Source organism: Tetrapisispora phaffii, chromosome 11 (genome assembly GCF_000236905.1).
Source record: "Tetrapisispora phaffii CBS 4417 chromosome 11, complete genome".
Lineage (NCBI taxonomy): Eukaryota > Fungi > Ascomycota > Saccharomycetes > Saccharomycetales > Saccharomycetaceae > Tetrapisispora > Tetrapisispora phaffii.
Genome location: NC_016530.1, coordinates 332118 through 358682, shown reverse-complemented (window position 1 = coordinate 358682; position 26565 = coordinate 332118). Strand labels below are relative to the sequence as shown.

General features: G+C 35.6%; 12 protein-coding genes across 12 annotated transcripts; 4 read left to right on the top strand and 8 right to left on the bottom strand.

Annotated features, from left to right (window-relative positions):
- Positions 1 to 283: 283 nt before the first annotated feature.
- TPHA0K01690 (uncharacterized protein) lies at positions 284 to 1195 on the bottom strand (the record flags this gene model as incomplete). Its single annotated transcript, XM_003687688.1, has 1 exon — positions 284 to 1195. One exon carries the CDS (start codon positions 1193 to 1195, stop codon positions 284 to 286), a length of 912 nt encoding a protein of 303 aa, XP_003687736.1.
- Positions 1196 to 1650: 455 nt separating this feature from the next.
- On the top strand, positions 1651 to 3807 carry SCT1 (bifunctional glycerol-3-phosphate/glycerone-phosphate O-acyltransferase SCT1; the record flags this gene model as incomplete). Its single annotated transcript, XM_003687687.1, has 1 exon — positions 1651 to 3807. The coding sequence occupies one exon, from the start codon at positions 1651 to 1653 to the stop codon at positions 3805 to 3807; it is 2157 nt and encodes a 718-aa protein (XP_003687735.1).
- Positions 3808 to 4076: 269 nt separating this feature from the next.
- Positions 4077 to 6065, bottom strand: PIB2 (Pib2p; the record flags this gene model as incomplete). Its single annotated transcript, XM_003687686.1, has 1 exon — positions 4077 to 6065. The coding sequence occupies one exon, from the start codon at positions 6063 to 6065 to the stop codon at positions 4077 to 4079; it is 1989 nt and encodes a 662-aa protein (XP_003687734.1).
- Positions 6066 to 6846: 781 nt separating this feature from the next.
- STT3 (dolichyl-diphosphooligosaccharide--protein glycosyltransferase subunit STT3) lies at positions 6847 to 9030 on the top strand (the record flags this gene model as incomplete). Its single annotated transcript, XM_003687685.1, has 1 exon — positions 6847 to 9030. The coding sequence occupies one exon, from the start codon at positions 6847 to 6849 to the stop codon at positions 9028 to 9030; it is 2184 nt and encodes a 727-aa protein (XP_003687733.1).
- A 233-nt stretch (positions 9031 to 9263) lies between these two features.
- LAA2 (Laa2p) lies at positions 9264 to 10172 on the bottom strand (the record flags this gene model as incomplete). The annotated part of the gene is made up of 1 exon (XM_003687684.1): positions 9264 to 10172. The coding sequence occupies one exon, from the start codon at positions 10170 to 10172 to the stop codon at positions 9264 to 9266; it is 909 nt and encodes a 302-aa protein (XP_003687732.1).
- A 547-nt stretch (positions 10173 to 10719) lies between these two features.
- Positions 10720 to 11421, bottom strand: GET1 (GET complex subunit GET1; the record flags this gene model as incomplete). Its single annotated transcript, XM_003687683.1, has 1 exon — positions 10720 to 11421. The coding sequence occupies one exon, from the start codon at positions 11419 to 11421 to the stop codon at positions 10720 to 10722; it is 702 nt and encodes a 233-aa protein (XP_003687731.1).
- A 466-nt stretch (positions 11422 to 11887) lies between these two features.
- On the top strand, positions 11888 to 12727 carry CKB1 (casein kinase 2 regulatory subunit CKB1; the record flags this gene model as incomplete). The annotated part of the gene is made up of 1 exon (XM_003687682.1): positions 11888 to 12727. The coding sequence occupies one exon, from the start codon at positions 11888 to 11890 to the stop codon at positions 12725 to 12727; it is 840 nt and encodes a 279-aa protein (XP_003687730.1).
- A 124-nt stretch (positions 12728 to 12851) lies between these two features.
- JAC1 (J-type chaperone JAC1) lies at positions 12852 to 13514 on the bottom strand (the record flags this gene model as incomplete). Its single annotated transcript, XM_003687681.1, has 1 exon — positions 12852 to 13514. One exon carries the CDS (start codon positions 13512 to 13514, stop codon positions 12852 to 12854), a length of 663 nt encoding a protein of 220 aa, XP_003687729.1.
- Positions 13515 to 14414: 900 nt separating this feature from the next.
- Positions 14415 to 16784, top strand: LEU1 (3-isopropylmalate dehydratase LEU1; the record flags this gene model as incomplete). The annotated part of the gene is made up of 1 exon (XM_003687680.1): positions 14415 to 16784. One exon carries the CDS (start codon positions 14415 to 14417, stop codon positions 16782 to 16784), a length of 2370 nt encoding a protein of 789 aa, XP_003687728.1.
- A 306-nt stretch (positions 16785 to 17090) lies between these two features.
- On the bottom strand, positions 17091 to 20501 carry SLA1 (cytoskeletal protein-binding protein SLA1; the record flags this gene model as incomplete). Its single annotated transcript, XM_003687679.1, has 1 exon — positions 17091 to 20501. The coding sequence occupies one exon, from the start codon at positions 20499 to 20501 to the stop codon at positions 17091 to 17093; it is 3411 nt and encodes a 1136-aa protein (XP_003687727.1).
- A 1299-nt stretch (positions 20502 to 21800) lies between these two features.
- On the bottom strand, positions 21801 to 24527 carry PMA1 (H(+)-exporting P2-type ATPase PMA1; the record flags this gene model as incomplete). Its single annotated transcript, XM_003687678.1, has 1 exon — positions 21801 to 24527. The coding sequence occupies one exon, from the start codon at positions 24525 to 24527 to the stop codon at positions 21801 to 21803; it is 2727 nt and encodes a 908-aa protein (XP_003687726.1).
- Positions 24528 to 25866: 1339 nt separating this feature from the next.
- TPHA0K01580 (uncharacterized protein) lies at positions 25867 to 26388 on the bottom strand (the record flags this gene model as incomplete). The annotated part of the gene is made up of 1 exon (XM_003687677.1): positions 25867 to 26388. The coding sequence occupies one exon, from the start codon at positions 26386 to 26388 to the stop codon at positions 25867 to 25869; it is 522 nt and encodes a 173-aa protein (XP_003687725.1).
- Between the last annotated feature and the right edge of the window lie 177 nt (positions 26389 to 26565).

Sequence of the window (26565 nt, the reverse complement as noted above, 5' to 3'; positions counted from 1 at the left end):
GTTCAAATTACTTCACAAACTAAGCACTTGCTAAACACATACAATAATCCTATAACGAGAATCACTGTACTTACCCTTTTGAAAGCTATTTGAACAGATATATATATAAATGTTCACTTTATCTACTTTATAGGATTGACAACAGTTACTTATTTGATGTATTTAATGATATGACGGTTCTTACAGACTGTTTTGGTGTGTTCGTCGATGATGACATGAGATGGAGGCCCTGTTTAAGAAGCACTCTGACGGTTTACATGATAACTACCGATGAAGAGGGACACTAGCTTGATGGCTTGTTGTTGCTTCTATCCTTAAATATTATCATTACTGTTCCTGACTTTGTGGTATCTACCTTATATCCTTTCCTGATCAGATAAGATTTGTCTATAAAATTGCAGAAAAGTTGGTCAACGGCATAGGCTAATGGCAATTGGTTAAAGCACTTCGATAAATGTGACAGTGTCTTCAGTTTCATAACTTCCATGTGTTCGGAGTTAATTAGGTATTGGAACAGGATGTTTTCTTGTGATAGTTCGTCCGCACCAACTATAGCTATTTTTATGTCAGCTAAGATCTTGAACCATTCACTTGGTGATTCAGTGCTCTGTACGTAAATCAGTGAGCTTCTCAGCAATGTATAGTAAAGTAAGCTATCTGTTTCATAATAATATTTATAATTTAACTGCAATGCAGTCTCCAGATTTTTCAATGAATGCGTTATGTAGATAATATATGTCGGGAGAAACTTTTTAGAGCACTTCAGATTATTGTTAATCATGAACTCTAAAATACTTACAAGACTTGCACTATTATTATGATGCTCAACCATAAACTTATAAGAAAGGATATATGCATCCTCTGCTAATTGTAAGAATTGAGAGTCCCTGCGGTTTTCATCATACACACTGACAATAATTTCTCTTAATTTCCGCAGTTTCAGTTCGAATCCTTTTGGGTCATTGATTGCATCTTGATCATATTCATCTTTTAGTGATTTAAAAAACTGTACTCTCTTCGATTGATCCCTTTGCAGTGCAGTGATACCAGCTGTTCCATTCTGAGATGACCTACTGAGCAGGGCCGTATCGTTGAGAGAATCGTTCAAAATTCTATCTCTTGCGCCCTTTGAAAACTTCTCCCTTCTTCTAGCAACAATAACAGACAAATCACTCTTATTGGCAACATAATCCATAGCTGTTTCTATCGTTTTATCTCTTCTTGTAAGCTTTTCCCTAAGTCCGATGACTTCCCCAGTCAATTTCTAGCCATGCAGCAAACTTCTACCTGCTGTATCAACAAAACAACATTTATCTGAAAACTAAAAGAGTAACCATTTATTCAATTACAATGCCAACTACCAAGATTAACCATATTGATCATCATAACCTTGTATCAAGGTCCTTTAATTAAGATGACTTTCCAAGAACTAAAGGTTTTATTACGTGCCAAGCTTTCCACCAAATTTCAAAATTGATAAACATCATAAATTATTCTATAATACATTCCCTATAGAACGAAACCTGTAATTGTTATCAAAGGGTTGCTGATACCCATTTAAGTAACCATCAGTTCACACTCTTTAGTAACGTGTTTTTATTTTAGTTGATAGACTATTTAATTAAGCTATTGAAAGCGTTTGCGTACACAATGGGTACTGAAGGTAATTCCAATCTAAAGGCATCTACCGATGTTGCTGATGGTAAAAAAGATGACCAGGATATTTACAAAGATCCTCCTATTTACAGATTTTGGATGTACGATTTCATGTTGTGGTTATTGAGTAGAATCTTTGATTGTTTTTTTAGAGAAATTAGATCTAGAGGAGCCTATAAAGTGCCAAAAAAAGGTCCTGTGATATTCGTTGCAGCCCCTCATGCGAACCAATTCGTGGACCCAATTATACTTGCTGGGCAGGTGAATAAAGCTGTCAATAAAAGAGTCTCCTTTTTGATTGCCGCAAAGTCTTTGAAGAGAGTCATTGTCGGCTTCATGGCAAGATGTGTCATGTCCATCGGTGTTGAAAGAGCTCAAGATAATTTGAAATTGGCTAAGGGTAAGATTACAGTGGATCCAGAAAACTCATTGAAGATTATTGGGCATGGTACATCTTTTTTAAAAGATATGAAAGCAAGAGGACTAATTGGTTTACCAAAATCATTGGGTAACACTGACATTCTATCCATCGAGAGTGACACTGTACTATATGTTAGAAAAGAATTTAAAATGAATAAACCTGAGATAAAGCAAATATTGACAAAAGGTACTTCCTTTAAATATGCAGCAAAAGTGGATCAATCCAGAATTTATCAACATGTTTTTGAACATTTGTATCGTAATGGTTGTATTGGTATTTTTCCTGAAGGTGGATCTCATGACAGAACTGATTTGTTACCATTAAAAGCTGGTGTAGCTCTTATGGCTTTAGGATGTATTGAAAAACATCCAGATTGCAATGTGAAGATTGTTCCTTGTGGTATGAATTATTTTTCTCCACATAGATTTAGATCTAGAGCTGTGGTTGAATTTGGTGATCCAATTGAAATCCCAAAGTCTTTAGTTGAAAAATATCATAATCCAGAAACAAACAGAGAAGCTGTGAGAGATTTATTAGACACTATTACTGAAGGTTTGAAGGCTGTCACAGTAACATGCCCTGATTTTGAAACATTAATGGTTGTCCAAGCAATGAGAAGATTATACACAGCTCAGCTTTCAACAAAATTATCTTTGCCAATGATTATTGATATGAACAGAAAAATTGTTAAATACTACCAAACTTACAAGGATGATCCAGAATTTATGAAGTTGAGAAGTGATATCAAACTATATAATGCGCATTTAAGTCATTTTAACTTACCAGATCATTTGGTAGAAGATGCAAAATTCGATTTGATGAGAAATATATTCTTATTTATCACCAAGCTGAGCAGTGTAGTAGTGACATTCCTATTGGCTTTACCTGGTATTATTATGTTTTCGCCAGTATTTTATTTGGCAAAGAGAATATCTGAAAAGAAAGCTAAAGAAGCTCTCGCTAATTCTACAGTAAAAGTTCAAGCAAAGGATGTTGTCGCTACTTGGAAGATATTGATTGGTATGGGTATTACCCCATTATTGTACATATTTTGGTCATTCTTAATGACATATTATCTAAAGGGCAAATTATTCGACAGATTTATAACATTTGGAATTTCATATATAATATGTGCCACTATTACTTACTCTGCATTAATTGTTGGTGATTATGGTATGGACACATTTAAATCATTAATGCCGTTATATTACTCTGTGATTACGCCAACCAGCTTTAGACTTTTGCAAAATGAAAGACTTAAACTTTCCGAAAGAATTACCGAAATAATGAATACATTAGGTGCTGAATTGTTTATGAAACTTGATGATGAGGAGAATGGCAAAGCTCATAAATCAGATGTTGATGAAGAAGTAGAAGATATGAAAACTTCAGAATTAAAAAGAAGAAGGTTATTGAGAAAGAAGAAATCCAAACAGAATAAAAGTCAAGAAGTTGAATCAACTAGTGTTGGGAGTACTGATATTGAATTTCAACATGAATCAGATGCTATTTCATTGATCAATAGCGACAATTCACTATCCAATATTCCTTTATTCTCTACGGATCACAGACAAAGATCTTCTTCGACAATATCTTCATTTCCAAGCCCACTATATTCGTCTTCCGTTCCATCTGAAGTGGAAATGGAAGAATTGGACTTAAAAGATGGAGGTATTTCATCAAAGATCGCAAAAGCCGTTTGGGATAAGAGACATGATAAAGACGAATGAATTAATATTTTCACCCACAATAACAGAATGAATGAATCATAGTTGTAAATAATATTTATTATTATTAGATTATCTAAAGTATATATATGCCGAATTTGCTTATTATAATATAAAGAACATTGAAATTTAATAAAAACATATATTATTATTACAATTAATTATTAAAGTTAAATAAAGTGAGGTATACTGATTTATTGAAACATTGGCACCTCAACTTCTTATAAAAAAATATAAAACTATAATGCAAAGTCACAAATTCATGCATAACTTTAAAAACTACTCCAATTCCAATCCACTGGGACAGATCCAACAAAACTATTTACAATATCATCCGCTTTTTCTTTATCTCCTTCATCATCTTTATTAATATCAATTGCATTATTACCTGAATTGGTCAAGTTGAAAGACTTGTTGATACTTCTCTTAACTTGGCTATTTTTGGATGAGTTGCTATTTTCTACGCCATCTTTGTCAATGTTTGAAATGATGTTCCCATTTTCGAGAATTTTTAACTTTGATAAATCATTGCTCTTTATTAACGTTTCGTATTCTTCAGCGCAGGCATCGCATACTTTTGAAAGAGTACCCATACCGCTACCACCTCCTATGACATATTGAGCGTCTGAATTTAAATATAACCAATGTGTCAAATGTTGTTGGCAAAATATATCACCACATTTCCTGCAATGATGTTTTCTTTCCCAAAATGTGAATAATTTATGGCAATACTTACAAGAATTTCTTTTTGAATCTGCTATCCAATGCTCCTTTGTTGGTAGTTCTGGTTTTTCAAATGATATATTTATATTCCTATCCAAGTCATTTTGAGTATTTGTAGAATAATTATCATTGCTACTTACAGAGAATAAAGAAGTAATTCTCTTTTTATAAGTCTCGATTAGATGTGAACTTGCGGAGTGTATACTACCTCTTGTTGAAAGTCCATCATTATGACTGCCACCATTATAAGACAAATGTTTATATGGCGTAGAATGAACTGCACTTGACCAGATAACATCATCATTTGTAATATTGGTTTCTGATGTATTTCTCAACACTGCTGGTATATAAAGTGGTTTCTTAGGATTGTTAATTTGTTTTACATATTTTTTTCCTCTTGCTGGTTCCAACTGCCCCGCCATATGAAATGTATCAGTTTTATTATTTATGCTGTTGTCTATGCTAATTGAGTTTGTTAATTTATTGTCGGTATGAACGGGGAGTGACATGGTGTTGATATTATTTGTATTTCCTATTTTATTGATGGAACTGTTATCACTTGTAAGATTATCTGTGCTGTGATTATTTTTATTAATGGGAGATGTGTGAATACTATTAAACTTGTATGGGGAGAAGCCAACTTGAGTATGAGGGATTTGTTCGGTATTATGGTCAACATTCATTCCATAGGGATTCGTGTGTTTTAATTGCGATGTTGAATCCAAATAAACTTTCTTTTTGCCGAATTGTAAGTGAACCATTGAATCAGAACTGGTGTTATTTATACCATTATTATCCAATTGAATGTTATGACTCGATGACAATTTCCCATCTTCATTTTCAGTATTTGAATTGTGCAAATTTGAAGCTTGAGTAGTAATCCCTGCAAAAGCATTTGAAATGTTAAGACCTTTTATATTAGAAAGATTTTTCAAAGCCATCTGTGTTAGCTCTTTCTGTAATTGTTCGTTATCCTCGGTTGCATCATCCTCCACATTACACGTTCTCCTTGGAGACTCTGGTTTCTCTTTAATTTCCGTCAATGATGAGCGTGTCAATGAATCGACATTCTCAATCCTATTATCATCTGTGAACGGCTCTTTCATGCCTATTTCGTTCCTACTAGATGTTTCGGAGCTATTTGTAGCATTATTCTGTGCCAGAGAGGAACTAGAGTCATTCGACATCTGGAACCCTTTTTTTCTGATAGAATGCATGGCAGGTGACTGAATCTGTTGAGTCATATAGGCCAATCGATTCTGCCCGGAACTGTTTATATCCTCATTGGGATTACTAGTTTGTAAAGATTGTGACGCACCTTGTGAATTGATTCTCGAAGGTACAAATGAAGATTTAAATGATAAATTCGACAACACTGATTGCCCAGATGCATACCGATTCTTACTGGACTTAAAATCATGCTTCTCGAAAGTAATCTCTGGCAACCTGCCGATATTATCTCCAATATCTTTACCATTTTCAATATCTTCCTGTCCATGCACCGGCAACCCAGTGATGTTAATATTCTGTGTGCTCATTGTCTATGTCACAACAGTTTTCAAAAAAAATCAGCAATATGTGAAAAAACTCCGAAATAAACCTCTATGCATCAAACGTGTCCCCAATATAATTTAACTAGGTAAAATCAATAAAATTACAGTAACGGATACTTAAACGCTAGTGATGGCCAAATAGAAAAGAAATTGAGTTGAACTTTTCTAGTGAATAAAATCCAGCCAAAGACCAACTTCTTCCAATCCAATCCAAACGAAACCTGGGATTAACAAGACTAGACACGCAAATCCACCTCAATCCTTATTCAAAGTTCCAAGTATCCAACAATCAACCGCTGAACTAATAAGTAATATATACAAAAAGTCCTTTAATGTCTCTTTAAAAACGATGTAACCTTTACCTCTTAAGACTTAAAACCCCGTTTTGAGTCTTAAAAAGACCCAAAATTCAAAAATGCTTTTTCGTGTCACGCGATGTTCCGGGTAACACCAGATCTCAATATTTTTTGTCGATTTTTCGTTTTTGAGCTTTTAAAGGCAATGAAATATATAAGAATACATAAGAACATATTAGTGAGTGACGATTAATTGTAAGGTAGTTTTGTGCTAGGAATGGATGGGTAAGATAAGTCCAATTGATATTGTTTTGTTTCGAAACTGGTAGTTCTGATTGACTTTTTTTGCTTTGGTTTTTCTCTCTTTTTAGTTGGTTTTTTCAAAGAGTTTTAATTTAATTTAATTTAATTTAACTTAATTTATTTTAATTGAATTGAAGTCGAAAATACAATATAAGAAAGACGATCAAATGGTTGAAAAACAGTTTAGCAAGGACAATTGGGTCATCCAATGGGTCCAATCGATATTGATGATTACTATCTTTATTACGATATTTGGTGCTGCGATTTCGTCAAGACTTTTCTCCGTTATTAAATTCGAATCTATTATTCATGAATTCGATCCATGGTTCAATTTCAGAGCCACTAAATATTTGGTAGAGAACAATTTCAAAGATTTCTTGAATTGGTTCGATGATAGAACATGGTACCCACTAGGAAGAGTTACAGGTGGTACTTTGTACCCGGGTTTGATGACTACAAGTGCCGCCATATGGCATCTGTTTAGAAAGATTGGTCTACCAATTGACATCAGAAATATCTGTGTCTTGTTTGCTCCTGGTTTTGCGGGCTTCACAGCTTGGGCCACTTATGAATTCACAAAAGAAATCAAGGACTCCAGAGCAGGTCTGTTTGCTGCTGCATTCATGGCGATTGTTCCTGGTTACATCTCCAGATCCGTCGCTGGCGCATACGATAATGAAGCTATTGCTATTACGTTGTTAATGGTCACCTTCATGTTCTGGATTAAAGCCGCCAAGACTGGTTCCATCCTTTACTCTGCCCTCACCGCAGTTTTCTACTTTTACATGGTCTCAGCTTGGGGTGGTTACGTTTTCATCACTAATTTGATTCCACTACATATTTTCATTTTGATCCTCATGGGCCGTTACAATAACCGTCTATATAGTGCATACACTACTTGGTATGCTATTGGTACTTTGGCGTCTATGCAAATCCCATTCGTTGGTTTCCTCCCAATCAGATCAAATGATCATATGGCTGCTCTAGGTGTCTTTGGTTTGATTCAAATTGTAGCTTTTGGTAATTTTGTCAAATCTCAAGTTTCTTCAAATAAATTTAGAGCAATAATGATCGTCTCAATGATCATTATTTTATCTGTTGGTGTTATCGGTTTATTCACTTTAACCTATTTTGGTTTCATCGCTCCATGGACTGGTAGATTTTACTCTCTGTGGGATACAAATTACGCAAAGATCCATATTCCAATCATTGCCTCTGTTTCAGAACATCAACCTGTCGCATGGCCAGCTTTCTTCTTTGACACTCATTTCCTAATCTGGTTATTCCCAGCTGGTGTCTTTTTGTTATTCTTAGACCTAAAGGATGAACATGTCTTTGTCATTGCTTACGCCGTTCTATGTTCGTACTTCACAGGTGTTATGATTAGATTAATGTTGACTTTAACTCCAATTATTTGTGTTTGCGCCGCTGTTGCTTTATCAAAGATTTTCGATATTTATCTAAACTTCTCTGATGATTCAATTAGAGACAAAACTACTGGTCAACTAAAGTTGGGCACTATTGCAACTCATTTTATCGTTTCTGGTACATTCATTTTCTATCTTTTCCTATTTGTTTTACATTGTACTTGGGTTACCAGAAATGCTTATTCTTCTCCATCCGTTGTGTTACCATCAACAACGAGATCTGGTGAACCTGCATTAATCGATGACTTCCGTGAAGCTTACTATTGGCTAAGAATGAACACAGACGAAGACGCTAAAGTTGCGGCCTGGTGGGACTACGGTTATCAAATTGGTGGAATGGCTGATAGAACTACTCTAGTAGATAACAATACTTGGAATAACACACATATTGCTATCGTTGGTAAAGCTCTAGCATCTCCAGAGGAAAAATCGTATAAGCTATTAAAAGAACATGACGTTGATTATGTTTTAGTTGTATTTGGTGGTTTATTAGGTTTCTCAGGTGATGACTTGAATAAATTCTTATGGATGATTAGAATTGCAGAAGGTATCTGGCCAGATGAAGTTAGTGAACATTCCTTTTACAACGACAATAATGATTATCGTGTCGATTCCACAGCTTCTAAAGCTATGAGAGAAAGTGTGATGTATAAGATGAGTTTCCAAGGCTTCACTGACATTATGGGCCATGGTACCGGTCAAGATAAAGTACGTGGCCAAACTTTACAAGAAGGAGACGTCTTACCATTAGATTATTTCGAAGAAGCCTTTACTTCCGAAAATTGGTTAGTGAGACTTTATAAATTAAAGGACTTAGATGCCGAAGGTAGAGATTTACATGAAGCTAGTGAATTCGAAAGAGCAAATACAAAAGCTTTGAAGAGAAAGGCTTCAAAGAAACCTGATCTAGATTTAAGAATTTGAAGTTAATTAACAAACTCATTCACTTACATACACATACATACGCAATAATTGAAGTAATAACTACTTAATATCCTTTATATACTTTAAAAATGATCAAAAAATTTTAAAAACCCGTTTTATTTGCAAGCATGCCCATTTGTAATATCTCTATATAATTGTAATTAATGCAGCAAGTCAATTGACATTTCAGTCGTGACATGATTTTCGTAGTATAATGTTCCCAATATTTAACACTATCTGCTTATCCAACTAAATCTATGCTGTTTTTTCTTCTGCTTATTGTAGTTTGCTATTTCATTTCTTTGTAATCTCTGAGTATGGCCTGTTAGGTTAGAGACAACATTTTCAAACATCGCTTTATCCCTATTTAAATCACTTTCACGTTTAGTTAAAACTTTATATTTGACATACAGCAAATCGATTGCATTGCAGACTAGATCGTGGTATTCTTGTAAGCTTGAAACTGCAGACTCCGATTCTAACGAATTTACATCGGTATTAATCAAGCTTGGTATTTTTTCGTACAATTCTAGTTCATTTGCTGATTGGAGAGATCTATGTGTTATGCGTGGGACGTACTTATACTTGAAATAGTCATGTAGTACCTTTTCTGTTGGAGGCAACTCGGAACCTAAAGAACCAAGGATCTTTGCGAAAAGTACATCACTTAAAGGTTCTTGGTCTGTTTCCAAAGAATCTAAATCATGAGTAAGTTCTATTCGTAGAATATGGAATACAGCAGCTTTAATAGAAGACTTTGACCATACAAACGGATGCAATACGGTATCTAACTGCACCAATTGTTCATAAATTACACTTGGTCTTTCACTTAAGATCAGTTCTTGTATTTCATGACTTCTTGTAGCTTGTTCATTTGCAATGTCTTCACACTTTATCTCTTCATCAAAGATTTTATCAAAATTTTTATTTATCAATTCTTTTAACTCATTTACGTTTGCATCGGATTGGGTGTTTTCTTCGAGATCATCTTCATTTTCAAAAGATGCATCTGAAAAGTTTCCAAAATCGTCACTGGAATCACCGCTCTCTATTCCATCACCGACCCCATTCATTGGTACCTCTATATTTTTATTCTCGTTGCTGGAATCAACAGAAAGTTCATTGACGACAGAGTCACTCATTTCCTAATTACTTTTCTGGGAGGGACAAAAATAGCACCACCATAGAAGGTAAATAAATCGGTATGTAACTGCTCATTTGTTAATCTACAATTCAAAAAATAACCCTTACTTTTAATGGAATCAAATCTTATTGAAACTATTTACATTACATTTATAGTTAAACAAGGTCACCATTATTGAGATTTCATTACTTTAACATCTCATCTTTCAGTGAAAACGCGCACACCGGGTAAAGGTGCAGGTAAACGATTGATGAACAGACGACATTAATTCGAGTAAGAACATCTACAAAGGGCCTCTGTCGACTACATCAGTGCCTAGTTGGTGCTATTTTATCAGTCCTAGTTGAATATCCTGAAGTTCTTGTAGTTTTCCTATAGTGTCTTAGCAAAAGTTTACGGTTAAAAAGTACGAAATAACAATAAAATGGTCTTACTTATTACACTAGTCGTTTCTATTAGTTTATTATTTGTGAAATGAGTAAATAGGTACGTACATTTACATAAGGCTAAATTAGTTTAATATTATCAGGTATTTCCATATTCATTTAATCTAGTTCAGCTTCTGTTGTTTTCAATTCTTCAATCTCTTTGGGTTCCAGTTCTTTCTCCTTTGTGGTATTCTTTTCATGTTTTGGTTCAGGCACAGCTGGCATGAGAAACAATTGGTTAATTATAAATTCAACTGTGTCAATGACCTTTGTGAACCCCATTAACCAGACGGATAATGAAACACCAGCAGTCACCAAATCCTTGTTTGGATCTACGCCTCTAACTATATTTAATGGCAATAATGGAATGTACAATAAACCCTTTGTCAAAATCCCGTTCATTATCATAGGAAACATGTCATTAGCAGGTAGGTCGTAAACAATGGTTTTACCCTTTAACAATTTCAATGCTAGAAATGGTAACGTCAAAGCAATTAATTTCACTCTCTTCAACAAGTGTTCTTGCTTCGAAGAAGCATTCTTCAAAGCTGCCTTGGATTGTTCTATATCCTTATCAAGCTTGGATATCTTTCTGTTATTCTTTGTCCAGCGGGCGTAATTGTCCTGAGCAGAAACGGCTCTGTTCTCTTCGTAAATAGCTTTACGTTCTTTGATCAACTTTCTAAGATTTTCAGCCAAATCCCTAATCTCTTTGACTAGCGACAACTTTGAAACCCATCTTTCATGATAATTACTGGTGTATTGTAGGAATTTGTTGATCGAAACAAAAAGAAGAGCGAATATAACCACCCAATGCATCAATGTTTGAATTCTATGGAACGTTCGAAGTATCTCTTACTTGTATGTAGGAGGAAAAGGTGTGGACCAAAAACGGATGTAACTCTCTTCTACAACAGAGAAGCAATGCCATCAATTAAGCAATTTTAAAGCACTGTAACCTTCATTTATAGTATAATTAACTATTAATTTGTTGTTAATTCGAGTTCATCGAAATTCAAAATTTTCGGTGTCTTTTGAAAGAACCGTCAACGAAGAGGAAAAAGTGAATTTTAGAAACCAATACTTTTTATTTCAATATACTTTATTAAAAAGAATCATTTCTACAATTCATTGTAATCTACTTGAATTGAATAAACTAGCTCATTGTTGAGATATTTGAAGAATACTGTACCTTTGCTAACTACTAATTGTTAATTTTGAAGGAGTTATATTTCTCTAAAACCGCAATATTAAGAGACAAAATTAAAGATTTGAGAATTGCATCATGTCTAAGGAATACGTTGCTGATAACTCGCATTTGGATTCTTCTGAGGAAGAAAGCGGTACGTATGACGAATGGATTCCTTCGTTTTGCTCTCGTTTTGGCCACGAGTACTTCTGTCAAGTTCCAACTGATTTTATTGAAGATGATTTCAATATGACATCGTTAGCGCAAGAAATTCCACATTATAGAAAAGCGTTGGACCTAATATTAGATTTAGAACCTGTGAGTGACGATGACAGTTTTGAGAATAACACCAAACATAATGACAACAGTAATAACAAAAGCAATAATAATGACAGTAATGATAAAGATATCAATAATTCAAGTGCTAATATTGTAAATAAGAGTATATTGGAACATTCTGCAGAACAGCTTTATGGGCTGATACATGCGAGATTCATATTGACGAAGCATGGTCTACAAGCTATGGCTGAGAAGTTTGATCACAAGGAATTTGGTACTTGTCCAAGATATTACTGTGGCGGTATGCAATTGTTGCCTTGTGGTTTAAGTGATACAATCGGCAAACATACTGTAAGGTTGTATTGTCCAAGCTGCCAAGACATTTACTTACCTCAATCATCGCGTCACTTAAGTTTAGAAGGTGCGTACTGGGGAACTAGTTTCCCTGGTATTTTTTTGAAGCATTTTAAAGAATTAGAAGATTACGTTGAGAAGAAAAATAAAGAAACTTATGAGTTGAAAGTGTTCGGTTTCAAAATAAGTGCCTATTCCATTTCAGGACCAAGAATGAAATGGTTGAGGCAATACCCATCGACCGAGGAAGAGTGGAAAGAATTTGAGAAGTGTGAATTCGAAATACCAGAGGATCTATATTAGATTACGTAAAATAAATAAGTGATAAAATAAAAATTGCAATAGATATATGGTTAATTTATTTCGTTGTATATACCTGTGTGAGCGTGTCTATGTGTATAGGGTATGACAGAATTTAGCATGCACATTAATGGTTGATTGTAATATTCGAATTATCTGCATCTGGTTCCCATTCTTTGATTGCCTTTGAAAGATTAATCCAGTATTTCAATTCCACTGTCTTTTTAGCAATAATGTCCATAAGCTCTGTATCCCTAACTATATGCTCTTGACCATTAAACAATCTACCGTAGAGTGAATCCAGTTCTTTCTCCACATTTTCGATCCTTGACTTATTCGCATTATTCAATTCTTCTATCTCTTCAGCGTCCTGGCAATCTTCAATGTTCTCATGTATCTCTAATATCTTCAACAAGATATTCGAGTCGCCATTCAAGAATTTATTTGCAACAGCTTCTTGTTGCAAGTTGGTATCGAAGAAAGAACCTAAAATATACTGTGACCTTAGTAAAGGGGTCTTTAAAGTGTCATAAGCAATATTCAGTAGAGAAGATTGATCTGAGGAAGATGAAGTCTCCCCAACCTCTGGCGTGGAGATATTGGCATCAGGATGGAACTTTGCCTGTAGCGATCGGTACTCCTTCCGCAGACTCTTTGTATCGACAGCCCACTCCGGTTTCTGTGAAGGGAATGTTTTTGGAAACAGTTTGAAATAGTTACTCATCGACCTGCTCTGCAGAGCACGTCTCAAACGTGAACGGCATAGAACTTTACTAGAAACACTGAACATTTGACAAGTTTGCCTTAGCCCAGTCTTTGCATCAAAAGTGTGTCCGTGCAAGACACGGTCTAGTGAAGTGGCTAACTGTCCTAAATATATTGTACATCTCCTTTTAAAGGTCACATATACTAATTACATGTTTTAGCTTCAAGTTACCCTGGCTGGAAAAGTTCCACATGTGGGGGACCCTTTTCCCGAGGTCAAGTTGACCCCAGATCTCGACGGATACGCTTCTTGCAGTGTTCATTCGACTGGATGGAGTGGGAGGGGGGAGCAACAACCTTGCGTTCATCTTATCTTAACGTATCCTACCAATATTATCGGAACCGTTGATGGTCTCGAATTGAAACAATTGACAGAACTCTTGCAAGACCTCTTTTTAATCTTCTCTGGGGAGCGGTGATGGATGGTCAAATGAGGTTCTTTCCGCCAAAACTTCTCGAGGGAAAAGCGGGTCACATGACCATAAACTCGAAAACGCCGGAACCGGTGCCGGTCGCGGGCCGGCGCCGGTTCCGGACGAACCGGCCCGGTCCCCCCTTTTGTCGCTGACACAAAAATAAGAAATAACAAAACAACCGCCGAGATCAAGACAGGCATACACTGACTAACTAGCTATATAATATAAGATATACAACTTACAAAATGAACGAACAGTATAGTTTCAAAGACACTGGCAATGATAAGTTACCTGAGGAAGAGTCATCTGTTCAGGAATCGAATTTTGTCGTTTTAAGAGGTTGCAACTGATATAATATATAAGGGAGGTTATCTTTAATTTACAAAAGGATAAGAAAAGGTAACTATAGATCTCTTCTTTTTTATTTGTTCGTATATCTGTTCATATAACTAACTCACACAATCATTGAAATACAGATCGTTGCTGTTTTATTTTTTTAGCTACACAACATGTCTAAGCCTAGAACTCTTTATGATAAGGTCTTTGATAGCCACATCGTTCATGAAGATGAATCAAATTCATATTTATTATATATTGATAGACATCTGGTTCACGAAGTTACTTCTCCGCAAGCATTTGAAGGTTTAAAAAATGCTAATAGAACAGTGAGAAGAAAAGACTGTACTTTAGCCACCGTGGATCATAATATTCCAACAGAATCAAGAAAACATTTTAAATCAACAAAAACTTTTATTAAACAAAATGATTCAAGATTACAAGTGGAAACTTTAGAAAAAAATGTTAAAGAATTTGAAGTTAAATTTTTTGGTATGGATTCAAAGAACCAAGGTATTGTTCATATCATTGGTCCAGAACAAGGTTTTACTTTACCGGGTACCACTGTTGTTTGTGGTGATTCACACACCTCGACTCACGGTGCGTTTGGTGCTTTAGCCTTTGGTATCGGTACTTCAGAAGTTGAGCATGTTTTAGCCACTCAAACTATTATTCAAACAAAATCAAAAAATATGAGAATACAAGTTAATGGGAAATTAAATGAAGGTATTACTTCGAAAGATTTGATTTTACATATTATCGGTGTAATCGGTACTGCAGGTGGTACTGGGTGTGTTATGGAATTCGCTGGTGAAGCTATTGAGAATTTGTCAATGGAGGCAAGAATGTCAATGTGTAATATGTCAATCGAAGCAGGTGCAAGAGCAGGTATGATTAAGCCAGATCAGACTACTTTTGATTACGTCAAAGGTAGACCTTTGGCTCCTTCGGGTGCTGAATGGGATAAAGCTGTTGCTTATTGGAAAACTTTATATACAGATGAAAATGCAAAATTCGATAAAGAAATTATTATTGCAGCAAAAGATATTATACCAACTGTTACTTGGGGTACTTCTCCACAGGATGCTTTGCCTATTACAGCAAGCGTTCCAGATCCAAATAAGATTGATGATCCAATAAACAAAAAAGCAATGGAACGAGCTTTGGAATATATGGGATTGGAAGCAAACACTAATCTTGAAGATATTAAAATTGACAAAGTCTTCATTGGTTCATGTACAAACGCAAGAATTGAAGATTTAAGAAATGCAGCTGCAGTTATTAAAGGTCATAAAATTGCTTCAAATATTAAAAGAGCTATGGTCGTGCCAGGTTCAGGTTTGGTAAAATTAGAGGCTGAAAAAGAAGGATTAGATCAAATCTTTGTTGATGCAGGGTTTGAATGGAGAGAAGCAGGTTGTTCTATGTGTTTAGGTATGAATCCAGATATCTTATCTCCACAAGAACGTTGTGCCTCAACTTCAAACAGAAACTTCGAGGGTCGTCAAGGTGCCGCATCAAGGACTCATTTAATGTCACCAGCCATGGCTGCTGCCGCTGCTGTCCATGGCCGTTTATTTGATATTAGAAAGTTTGAATATAAAAATGGTGATGTTGCTCAAATTGAAATAACATCTTCAAAGCCTTCCACTAGTGAAGATAAGCTACTACAAGAATCAGTTTATAATCATGAAAAGATTCCTGTTCAGCCAAATGATGCTTCCTCAGAGGTAGCAGAAGATGAAATTGATGATATACCAGTCGATCATTTAGATAAAAACGTAAAGAAGTCAATTAAAATTAACCCAAACGATACACCTCACACTAAAAAAACAAGCTCTTCTGGTATGGAATCTTTTACCGTTTTAAAAGGTATTGCAGCTCCATTAGATAAACAAAATGTCGATACTGATGCAATCATCCCAAAGCAATTTTTAAAGACAATTAAGAGAACAGGTTTAGGATCAGGGTTATTTTATGAATGGCGTTTCAAAAAGGATGCTAATAATAAAGATCAAGAAACTGATTTTGTCTTAAATGTTGAACCTTATAGAAACGCTAAAATTTTACTGGTTACTGGTGACAATTTTGGTTGTGGTTCCTCTAGAGAGCATGCACCATGGGCATTAAAGGATTTTGGTATTCAATGTATGATTGCCCCCTCATTTGGTGATATTTTCTATAACAATTCTTTTAAAAATGGATTATTGCCAATAAGAATAGATCAAGATATTATTTTAGAAAAATTAATTCCAATTGCCAAAGCAGGTAAAGAATTAGTTATTGATTTACCAAAGCAACAAATTTTGGATTCTGATGGTAATATTGTCATTGAACAGTTTGATGTTGACCCGTTCAGAAAGCATTGTTTAGTTAACGGTTTAGATGACATTGGGTTAACCTTACAAAAAGAAGAATTCATTAAAAAATATGAAGCCTTAAGAAAAGATAAATTCTCTTTCTTAGAAGGTGGCTCCAGATTGATCAAACCAGTCATTGGAACCAAAAAGAGCCCATACGGTGTATTAGCCCAAGAATGGTAAGTCTGTAAATTTTTTTGGAAATAATGTCTCTTTTAACTTGTAAATTAAATTATTTATTTCTCTATCATAGAGTCTATCATTTATGAAATCATTATTATTTATTTATCAACAACGTTATTAATATATTTATTTATTCATTAAACATTTGTTATATTTTATTTCATTTTAGAACTATAATTTTCTTATAAAAAACGTAAAAGAAAAAAAATAATTACAATTTTTAGTAAACTTTTATTTCGTTGTGTTCGTTTATTAATTTAAATTAGATATGTTATTACATTATATAAGATACAGTTCGTTGGTTGATTAAAATCCAAAAGGATTACTAGCGCTTGCATTCATTAAGTTGGCTTGCCCTGATGTTTGTTGAGGTCCGTTACCAAAGCCAAAGCCAGTTGGTTGATTTTGTAAAGGTTGTACTTGTGGCTGTTGCATAGACATATTCTGCATACCCTGGGTTATGCCACTCGTATTATTGTTAAAAACCGGTAGTTGGTTCATTGCATTACCAGTTTTTTGCAATTCCATACCAAACTGAGACTTAGGTTGGAAACCACCTGTAGCTTGATTCATCATCTGTTGCTGCATCATAGATTGCTGCATCATAGGTTGTTGCATCATAGGTTGTTGCATCATATTACCAGTTAATTGTGCACCACCAAATGATGTCTGAGGCATCATACCTCCTGTCATTTGAGGAGCTCCAAACGATGTCCGAGGCATCATACCGCCAGTCAATTGGTTTTGCATTGGCATCATACCTCCTGTTAGTTGAGGAGCTCCAAACGATGTTTGAGGCATCATACTGCCAGTCAAATGGTTTTGCATTGGCATCATACCTCCCATAGCATTACTTCCCACCAAACCATTTGCAGTTTTCTGAACTGGTAAAATAGTTCCCGAAGGTGGGAGATTAAATGACGTTGCAGGCATAGCACCTCCAGTAATAACCGGTTGAATCATACCACCAGTTTTTTGTAATGGCATAACACCACCAGTTAACTGTGCACCAAACGTAGTTTGTGGAATCATCGCACCTCCAGTGGTAATAGGCACCATTGCACCTCCAGTTGCAATAGGCATCATTATAAATCCAGTGGATATTGGAAGCAGATTGTGACCACCAGTCTTAAATGGATCAAGTGGTGCTAAAGATAAAGGGCCTCCAGTGATAGACGATGTTAATGGAGTAGTAGTAGTAGTAGTAGTAGTAGTAGCAGTAGTAGCAGTCGCTTGGGCAGGAGCTACAACGCTAGCAGTTGGTGCAACATCTGCTTTCTTAGGTTCTAATGGTTTTAAATCAAGTAAATCTTGCATAGAACCAGTAAATTCTGATTTATTCAAGTCAGATGCAACTTCTGATTTAGCCGCTGGTTTAACAGTCCAAGAGTCATCATCTACTATGTTTGGTTGAGTTGCAATATTTTGTTGTGGCAATAGCTGAGTTGAAACTGGTGGCTGTGTTTGATCATTATTATTCTTCAAAGAACCATCGGCCTCAGAAAACATATTGCCAGTAGCAGCAGGGACTTGTTTTTGAGAATCTCTTCCTAATTTAGTGTCAACATATTTCATAACTCTAACAATGTCACCTTCACGTAAACCTAAAGTTCTTAACATTGAATCATTGAAATCAGGCAGCATATCTTCAGTAATACGTTCCTTATCAAAATTGGAGGTATACCTCTGACAACTGGTAACATCGATCCCTGCGTTTAGGAAAAATTCAAACCAATCATAAGAGTTTGCATTAGCTTGGGAACCAGATTGTGAACCTGAGCGATTGCTCCCAGACATAGAATTAGGTCTAGGAGGTTTACTTGGTGGTACGTTGTTATAATCTTGTAACTTAGATCTTTCTTGATCTAATAAAGTTCTTGCCTTTTGCAGTTCATCAATTTCTCTTTCTCTCAACTTTCTATCACGTTCTTTCTCATCCAGTTCTCTTAATCTTCTTCTTCTTTCCCTTTCTGATTCTCTTGGATCTGAACCCAACCTATTTGAATCACCACCTCTACCTTGTTTATATTTATCTAAACTGAACCCAGTCAATCTTTCAACGTAAACTAAATCTTCATTTGATAATTTATCGGCAGGCACTGCAATTTTAACACCATTAGATTTATGTAAGTGAACTTTTCCTTCTTTACAACCAATGAACTGAGCTTCAACCTTGAATGTACCGGATCTATCTTCCCAAATACGAGTTTTCTTCGGATTTGGTAATTCCGTTTGATCTTGTCTAGCATTTGATGAAGATCTCTTTCTTGAAGATCTCGAGCCTGATCTACTTCTATTACCCTTGTTTTCACTTTCATCATCTTGCCAGTTACTGGAAGATGATTTATGAGAAGATTTAGTCATTCTTTTCAAAGATTTGAAGAGACCCCCACCATGACTTGATTTTTCCGAGATTGGTTCAATAAATTGAGCGGGTATAATCCCTCTTTTACCTGTGTCAACAGCTTCGCACATCCACCAATCTCTTGATTTTTGATCATCAATAATATAGACTACTTGGCCGACTCTAACACTTAACTCATCATTTGCTTCAGCTTCAAAATCTAATATAACATTACCTCTTTTCTTTGATTTTGATGCCATTTCGACTTCACGAATACCTTGATCACGAGATGCACCTTTAAATTCACCAATATATGATAAAATTTCGGAACAAGTTTCATTATTACCAGTATGCACTTCTAAACTCTTATAAGGATCGACGAATTCTAAAAATAGATGCTTCTTTTCATTATCATAAGAGATTAATTTATCAAATGTCCATTCTTCTGGATTGCCTTTCTGTGGTGTGTAGAAAATTTTACCATTGCCTATTGAAATCTTCATTTTACGTTTCTTACGGCCATCAATTTCGGAAACATTCCATGTATGTAAGTTAGAGCTTCCACTACGTGAATTAAATCCTTGGTCTGAACGTTGCTGATCGAAATCATTATCTTCTTCTTCTTCAGGCTCATAATGAGAAACTCTGCTACGAGATCTATTACGTGTATTACTATACTCATGATCATCGTACCTATCAGCTGCACGAGTGGTATATCTGTCTGGCATAGCTGGTGGAGCTTCCTCTTCCTCATCATCATCATAACTCTGAGTTTTATTATTTCCTGTTGGTCGAGTTGGCATCGAGGGCGGAACATCTTCCTTCTCTTTAGTTTTTTCCGCTAATTCAGACCTAGCATTATGCTGTGGTGGAGGTGGTAAAGCTGATATGTCAACTGTATTTGTAGCAACAGTAGCAGGAGCCGCGGCAGGCGTAAACGTAGAAGTGATAGGTGGAGCAGCAGTAGAAGCAGCACCTCCAGAGACTTCTTCTACATAATTACCTGGAATAAAACCAAATAGTGTTATTTTTATCGATTTAACCAATAACCAGTCCTGATCTTGGTCATCGAAAACATCGAAAACATCATTCTCATTGAATACTAACTCTTCATCAGGATTCTGAATATCATGATAATCATATAGGGCTTTAACTTGTTTAATAACAGTAGCTTCCTCAATATAATTCGATGGAATCAACCCACTAGGTTCTTCTGCATCTGAACCAATCACTCTTTTCTTGACGGTCCACCAATCATCTACGTCCGACTTCTCTAATAGGTACAACAGATCATCTTCCTGGATAGCCAATTCTTCAGGAGTTTGAGGCTCATAATTATAAATTGCTTTATAAATACCAAGGAATACCGTCATTGTATAATTGATATCGTAGACAACTTATTTATACGGCAAAATCTAGACTAATTTTATCCCTTTTTATGTTGATGTTAAAAACTAATGAAAAAAAGTTTATAAAATGGAGTAAAGTTGACAACTTGAATCTGATGTTAGGTTTTCCTCTAAATAAATGCCTTGCCAGAGTAAATTGTTATTGTTGTTTAATTAATCACAATATATATATATATATCCTTTAAAGTAAATTAGTACAAATAAAAAATAGAAATTAGTATAATAATAATTATTCGTGGGCCCAAATTCAAGTTCAGTTTCGGGACCTCCTAAACCTCTTTCTTTTTTTTGCTCGAAATTTTCAGTTTTTGAAATGAAAGGAGAACTGCTGGGCCATGACAAGTTCCGGGTAAAGCTGTGAGTGACAGATAAGATACGTTAACGTCAGCAACTCTTTAATTAGATAAAGACAAATATCCAAATAAATGATAACTGATGATAAGTTTGATACATTCTATGTTTGATCATCTCAAGATCAAAAGATCATAACTCATGAATTAAAATAGTCACATTGGATATCCTTGCCATTAAAAATGTTGACTTGAAATTGTCCTGGTCCTGTTGGAACAACACCGACTCCATATTATTCAATATAAGAGAAGGCACCTACTACACTGTCACTTTTATTGGATTTATTGACATGTTCCTTCTGTAAAATTATTTCATTATCATCGAAAGTTCAACTTTCTACACCCAACGTGTTCTCATCTACAAGTAGAATAGTCTAGTCTGTCTATCTTAAATACAATAACCAAAAAGTAAAAATAAAATTATTAAAAATTAAACGATTAAAAATATAAAATGACTATATGATAAAATGTTGTTATGTGTGCAAAATTAAATATTAAACAAAAAATGCCCAATATTATTAAGACATTCTTCATTTGGTTTGTGTGTGCAAAAATATTAAAATTAAAAATTAATGTGAATTTGTTGAATAAAAAGGTTTGAGAAAATTAAATTGTACCTTTTAAAGATATAATTAATTAATTTCTACCTTAGAATAAATGAGAACAAAATTCAAGATAATCAGTTTGATCATCACCAGAAAGAATCCAAATAATACCTGTGTGTGTGTAGTATTAAATGAATAATAATAAGTAAAATCAATCTTGTGTGTGTGTGATAAAATTGATTTCACTCATAACAATAGCAACGACAAAAAAATATAACTTAACAGTAATGAACCCATTTACTCAAAAGTATTAAAAAATTAGTAAATGTGTTTTAAAAAAAAGAACTGAATATTGATTAACAATATACTTAGTTTTCTTTTTCATGTTGAGTGGAGACTCTTTGCATAGCAGTTAAGAAATCTTCAATAGATCTGGTTGGCTTTTCTTCCTTCATTGGCTTACCGTTCATTAATCTGTCGAAACTTTCAGATTCAGACATTAAGTAGTAAGCACCACCTAAGACACAGAAGACACCTAAAGACCAAATGTAAATACGGACGACGGTAACAATGTCAGTCCAGTTTTGAGACCACCAACCGAATAAGGTAAACATAGTAGCAATAATATCGACACCGAAAACGGCACCGGCTAATTGCCAAGATGGAATAGAAGACCAGAATGGACCAGCAGCTCTAGTAATGAAAATTAACCAGTTTTCAGTTAAAGAAATTTCTAAGAAGATAACACCATCAATAGCACCGAAGTTTTGAATAATACCACCCTTTGGTAAGAACATAGTAGTTAATGGAATCCAAGTACCAATAGCTAAGATACAACCTAAGATAATAGACATACCCCATAGTCTTGGTAAGTTCCAAGCGACAGGCTTTGGAGAGTATGGAGCATTATCGTAAGCAATAGCTAAAGTGGCAACATCAGCGAAAATGGCAATGAAAACAATTAAATCAATGTCTAAGGAGTGGTTCAAAATAGCAATCCATAAACCTAAGAAAATTTCCAAATGTAAAGATAAAGCGATACGGTAAACAACGTAAGCGTACATTCTGTGGAAAATTTGTCTAGAAGTCTTTAAAGCATCAATAATAGCAGATAAACCTGGGGCTAAGAAAACAATATCAGCAGCGGATCTGGCAGCATCGGTAGCACCTTCGACAGCGATACCAGTGTCAGCCTTCTTCAAAGATGGAGCATCGTTAACACCATCACCAGTCATGGCAACCAAGTAACCTCTTTGTTGTAAAATTTCAACGACTCTGTATTTATGTTGTGGAAAAACTTCAGCGAAACCATCAGCGTTTTCAACAAAATCAGCTAATTCAGAACCTGGCATGTCACCACCACCACCTAAACCTAATCTTTCAGCATTGTAAATGTTGGTACCTAATCCTAATTGTCTACAAGTTTCCTTAGCAATACCGACAGCGTCACCAGTTAACATCTTAACTCTTAAACCTAAGTGTCTAGCTTCGTTGACAGTTTGAGCAGTATCATCTCTTGGAGGATCCATACATGGCATAACACCTAAAATTTCCCAGTGACCTTCACCTCTCTTTCTAGCAACACCTAAAGCTCTGAAACCTCTTGAGGCTAATTCAGCAACCTTGTTTTCGTAGTTTTCATGGACATCTTCTGGGATTGGGTGATCTTCTTCGACAGTCTTTAAGACGAATAATGGAGCACCTTTAACACAAATAATTCTTTCACCTTCTGGGGATTCAACAATAGCAGTAACCTTCTTGGAGACAGGGTCAAATGGATGGAATTCTAAGACCTTGTACTTGGTTAAAGCGTTCTTGGCAACTGGGTATTGGGCTAAAGATTTCAAGAAAGCTTTGTCAATGGCATCCAAACCCTTCTTCTTTCTGGAAGCAGCTAAACAAGCGGTTAACATTAAGTCATCAGCGGAAACACCTTCAACAGTGTATGGTTCGTGTAAAGATAACTTGTTCTTGGTCAAAGTACCGGTTTTATCGGAACATAAGATTTCGACACCGGCTAAGGATTCAATAGCAGATAATTTTTGAACAATAGCTTGCTTCTTAGCTAAGTAAGCAGCACCGACAGCCATGGTAGTGGTAACGACAGCTGGTAAACCGACTGGGACACCGACAATGGTAATACCTAGAGTGTATCTTAAGATGGTAACAATGTTAACAGTTCTGTAGAAACCGGCAGTCCAGACAACCAATAAAGTGATGATAACTAAGACTAACAAGATAACACCAATACCGTTCAAAACTTCAGTGAAATGACCTTGACCACCAGAAGCTTGGTTAACTAAAGCAGCAGCTCTACCAACGAAGGTGTTGTCACCAATAGCAGTAATGATCATGAAACCTTCACCTCTCTTAACAGTAGAAGAGGAGAAAGTTTGGTCACCGTAATGTTTGTCGACGGCCAAAGATTCACCAGTAATAGCGGATTGATCGATTTGAATGAAACAGTCTTCAGTGACAATTCTACCATCGGCTGGAATGATAGTACCATCTTCTAGTTGTAAAATATCACCTGGAACGACTTCGTTAGCTGGAACTTCAATCAATTGACCGTTTCTGATGACAATAGCAGAGTTAGCTAAAGTCTTCTTTAATTCTTCGACAATGGAACCGGCTTGGAATTCTTGAATGAAACCAACACAAGCATTTAACATTAATAAACCACAGATAACACCGAAATCGACCCAATCGGATAAACCGGCAGCTAAGATAGCAGCGGCTTCCATAACGAATTGAATTGGACCAACGAAAAACATAATGAATTTGACAACCAAATTTTCGTTGTCTTCAGACATTTGATTTAAACCGTACTTCTTTCTTCTTTTAGAGACTTCATCGTCGGTTAGACCGTAAGATGGGTCGGTTTGTAGTAATTCTTCTGGAATAATTCTTTGACCACCGACGGCGACTTCTTCTTCTTCGGATTCTTCATCACCACCGTGGTGAGATTGTAATTCATCAATTAAAGCATCGATGTCATCTTCGTCGGAGGAAGAGGAAGCAGAAGAGGAGGCAGAAGAAGAAGAGTATTCTTGAGGTGGCTTCTCTTGAGTGATTTGTTCTTCAGAGGCACTCATTTTGTTTTGTATTATTAAATTCTCTTTTTTGGAAACGTTTCTTTTGTTACGAGAAACTACAGACTAATACTTTTATTATTTTAAATTAATTTATTTATTCTTTTCTTATAACTTTTTATAATTAGTTTTTTCAATTAATTATTAATTATTAATTTTGTTGGAAAAAAGTTTTATTGGTATTAGAAAAGGTATTAAAAAATTATCGAAAAGGATAAATAATTATTATTATTTTATTATAATAGCTTTGAACAAAAAAAAGATCTGATGGTTTCTTTTGTAAGGGAGAATAGAATATAAATAAGAAGGAAGGTAAGCAGTAAGGACAATATGAGATTTGGGAAATGAAAAGATAATTGAATAACGTCTGGAATTGGATGACTTTATATACTCAAGAAATTTTTTGAGAATTGTAAAAATTACATTTTATTTTTCATCTCATTTCAGTTTTGTTATTGCTAGAAGAAATGCGTTGAATAAGAGATGGGAAACCAACTTCAGTGGTTCCTTCCCTTCTGTTTTGTCTTTACACAAACAAAAAATTGAGAAAGAGAAATGGGAGGTGGTGTCTTTACTGTGTGTTATCTCTTCTTCATTATCGCTGTTACAGAGTATAATAAATTTTGAGCGATATCAATTGAAATTGCTGATACTATTGGCATTGCAGTTTGTTGTTGATGTTGATGGTTGTGCCACAGAGGATAAAGAACGACGAGGTAGTTTTTTTCTGGTTTGTTAAAAGCAACCGAACAAACGGTGATGATGTGGTAGTAGAACGGTTCCAATTAATGGCCAAAAACAACAAAATGAAAACATAAATATCTCTTAATTTGTTAATTGCCGTCTGTTTCGTTTGAAGAACCTCTGACACCGTCTCGCCTTATTCTGCAAAGACAAAACATTGGATATGTTTTGCAATTACCGTAAACAGAGAGAGAGAGAGTAGAGCGTTGCAGTCAGCTTGTCGTTCTAGTTTACCGAAAACCAGAGATGTAAACGTGAGGCTATATTTTTCGAAACGAAAAGGATCGTTGTCCAACACAGACAGGACTACAGGAAACTGAAAAATGAGCGTTACAAGAAATGACAAGTAGATGATGATAACAGTAAATACGAAATAATAATGATAAAAAAGATGATGAAATTATCTCAAAAGTGGTTCTGTGCGGCCGGGTGTGTGCCATTGCTTCCTGATTGATGTGTTTGTTTGTTTCCTGGTATTCTTGCCTGGACAGCTCATTGGATCACGGGCGGCGTAAATGGGGGGGAGGGAGTTAGAGGCAGCTGTCCGCGGCCGTCTGCGGCCGTCTGCGAACGTCTTGTAATTGGAAATTGCGTTTTTTCAGAAATTTGTGTGTTTTTTGCAGTTTGTTGCTGTGTTCTTTTTCGGAGAATCTGTCCCAAAAGAGACACGAGCAGTGGACTGTGCATTGCTTTTTTTGCTGTTGTGCAGCGTTTTGTTCTGTTCTGTTTTCGAGTTGTGTTGGTCGCAAGGCGTATGACGCGGGAACGAGGGAATTTGGTTTCCGAAAAAAACAGACAAAAAGGGAAATGGCGATTGGGAACGACACACAGTCCTGCGCGCAGGACAGGCACCACGCAGCCCAGAATGGCAGACTGTAAACAACAGCCGGATTCCCGGTTGTGGTAACTTATCACTAAAACGGATATTCAGGCGCTTGAGCACAACAGAAACCCTCGGGGTCAGATTGTCCCAGTATGTGGGTTCTTTCCCACTGTAGCGGTTACTGTTATTGTTATTGTTATTACCAATTTTAGAAATTTCTGATGCGAGTGCTATGGGTTCAGGCAAGGATTGGTGACCACCCGTAAGTGCGTGCGTGCAATGCAATGCAATGCACATGGGAGTGGTAAACAATAAACAAAAAGAAACAAGCAATTGGATTATTTCCTGTTTAGGCAGTCGCGGACTTGTTCTGGAAACAGTCTGGTTTCTACTCCGAGGCCCATCACGCCTAAGTTTGCGATCGTGATGAGAGTGTTGTTTTGCTAGCACCGATCAGCGGGACATTTGTGTGGA